The sequence below is a fragment of the Aplysia californica genome, unplaced genomic scaffold (assembly GCF_000002075.1).
Source record: "Aplysia californica isolate F4 #8 unplaced genomic scaffold, AplCal3.0 scaffold01311, whole genome shotgun sequence".
Classification (NCBI taxonomy): Eukaryota; Metazoa; Mollusca; class Gastropoda; order Aplysiida; family Aplysiidae; genus Aplysia; species Aplysia californica.
Window position 1 is genome coordinate 87,555 of NW_004798581.1, and position 2,848 is coordinate 90,402.

Genomic DNA, 2,848 nt, shown 5'->3' on the forward strand with positions numbered 1-2,848 from the left:
AGGATCCACTGACCACTCTTGTCTCTGAGGTGGCAGTCCAGGGCGTGGTCGTGCGCCCAGTGGGGCGGCAGGCAGCCCACAGACGGACACAGGAGGGCCCCGCCGTTACACCTGGAGCAGTCCAGCTCGTCAGAAGCGTCCAGACAGTCGGGTTTGGCGTCACACCAGGCAGAGGCCGGCACCGGGACTCCATCGGCACACACCGCCAGGGCTGGGTTGTCGTCAGGGGCCGGGGCACAAAACTCCTCGTCACAACCGTCCACGCAGTCGCTGACACCATCACAGACGTGGGAGTACCACAGCGGACGTCCAGACGTGCAGGTAAACCAGACATACGAGGGTGCGTCACTCAGACTAGTGCAGCCGACTTCGTCACTTCCGTCCCAGCAGTCTGAGATCCAGTCACATCGCCTGGACAGGGGGACTCTCTCTTTACTGACCACACACTCAAACGTTTCCCTTTTCGCTGTCCACACAACAGCCAGGGTGGGAGTCACGAGAGGTTGGACGACTTCTGGCTTTTTAGACTCGCAGACTATATAAAAGTCAGAGTGAACATATCTCTCGTATATGGTAGAGACCTGGTCGCAATGTATGTTAGTCACATGTCTTTGACCACCAAAACCTTCCCTGTCCCACGCAGCGCACGCAGCAGCGACATCAGAGACAAATTGCTGTTTGAATCCACCAAACACGGTAGTCCCGTCCACACCTTGGTAAACTTTCCGATACAAAAGTTCCGCACCAAAGTCCTTACGCCGGAAACCCAGATACCACGGTTTATTAATTTTATCCAGTAAAAGAAAAAAAAAATTCAGCTCTGATTCGGAGTTTGGAATGATCAAATGACCGTTATTCCGCTGCACGCACATGTCCTCCGCCATCTGCCAAGTGGTGTCAGGCTGTTGGTCGTGGAAGTGATAACAACTGGACCCCAAGACATAACCACCAGGACACCAGGCTTCATCTTCGGACGCGCAGTTCACCTCGTCTTCACCTCCTGCACAGTCCTCATATAAATCACAACGAATGTATGGGGGAAGAGAGTGTTCATACCCAGAACAGTTGAGTTCGAATCTTAATGGGCCACTTATTATCGGAATGTAGGAATCTCTACTGACAGCCTTGTACCACATTTTGAACCTCTCGCCATCCAGCGATGGTTGGACAATCACGTAAGCCCAATGGCTGGGCAGAGTAAGTCGATAACCATCTCTCATACGGTAGTAGTCTATGTTATAGAAAACTACTTCTACTAAATGGTGGGAGTCGGTATGAGGCTGTCCTACTGTGTAGACTACCATGTATTCCCGTGGATTGCCACTGTAGTAATAAGACTCGAAGGACAACTGAAGAACGCTGGTATTTGAGACTTCAATATACAACTCACATGACCTAGGATCAGAACGGTCATAATAGTAACCTTCTTCTCTGTATCCGGTAGACACAATGAATCCAGATTGACCCTCGCTGACCACGGTATGCAGTGACCGACACATATTGTCTTCAATGTAGTCGATCGACTCGTCTTTTAAATCTATGTCACACATCCGGTATTTTAGGGTAAAGGAAATGGCATCACGACACAATGTGTGCCTTGATGTTATAACTTCGATAGAAATGTTTCCAGATTCCGACCAGACTTTAAATGGCTCAGGGGCCACTGTGCCGCAGAATTCAATTTTGGAATTAATAAAATACACTATAGTGTAAAAACATGTATAATACCCGTCTGACTCAATTGAGACAGGAGAAGGTACATTAAACTCTAGAAATTCTAGACATAACTCCGATCTCCTGGGCACATTAAAGGAGAACTGAAAACCACAAGGGACTGCACAGCACGGAGACCAGAAGTGGATAACTCCATTTTGTTCTGTGATCTGTAGTCCAGCCTGTGCGCCACACCTGACGGGATCAGAGACCAAGAGGGGCAGGTTTGTACTATATGCAGCAGCGTAGTGTCGTGTAGGGTGGATTGCGGAGTGAGTTCTGTTATCCCAAGTTTTTTCACATTGTTCGTCCAAGTTGTTGTTCTCAGGACTGTTTCGTTTGACCCTCCCCGACCCACCTCGAGAGTGATGTCTGTACAGATGTTCAAGTTGTGTTAGGCGGTGTCCGCTTCTAACTGACGGATGTTCCTCAAGTTGTGTTAGGCGGTGTCCACTTCTAACTGACGGATGTTCCTCAAGTTGTGTTAGGCTGTGTCCACTTCTAACTGACGGATGTTCCTCAAGTTGTGTTAGGCTGTGTCCACTTCTAACTGACGGATGTTCCTCAAGTTGCGTTAGGCTGTGTCCACTTCTAACTGACGGATGTTCCTCAAGTTGTGTTAAGCTGTGTCCACTTCTAACTGACGGATGTTCATCAAGTTGTGTTAGGCTGTGTCCACTTCTAACTGACCGCTGACTCCTCTCGACTCGCTGACCGGAGGTAAGACCGACCCCCCAGCCGTCCGACCCAGGAAGCCGGCCGTCAGATCTGCTGTACCTGGCCTGTTGTGTCCGGGGAGCCAGGCCATCGGTTCCCGCGGTTCTCCTCAGGCAGGTGGCGCCACAGAGGAGGGAAACTACACACATCACCCACACGCTTTGTGGGCCTGGGTGGAGTAGTGGTATACTGCTGACTGCCATTGTTGGTGCTGTTGTTGCTGGTGTTGCTGGGGGTGGTGGTGTCGCTGTTGTTGTTGTTGGTGATGGTGTTGTTGTTGTTGTTGTTGTTGTTGGTGGTGGTGGTGTTGTTGGTGTTGGTGGTGGTGGTGTTGTTGTTGGTGGTGGTGGGGGTGGTGGTGTCGCTGTTGTTGTTGTTGGTGATGATGGTGGTGTTGTTGTTGTTGTTGGTGGTGGTA

At 50.3% G+C, this 2,848-nt stretch overlaps 1 protein-coding gene across 1 annotated transcript in view; it reads right to left on the reverse strand.

The window, feature by feature from the left end:
• Positions 1-1,550, reverse strand: part of LOC106013813 (low-density lipoprotein receptor-related protein 2-like) — a 2,419-nt gene extending 869 nt beyond the window's left edge. The window contains exon 1 of the mRNA XM_013090506.1: positions 10-1,550. Within this exon, the coding sequence (XP_012945960.1) occupies positions 10-1,550 (1,541 nt within the window). The remainder of the gene's footprint in view (positions 1-9) is intronic.
• Positions 1,551-2,848: the final 1,298 nt, after the last annotated feature.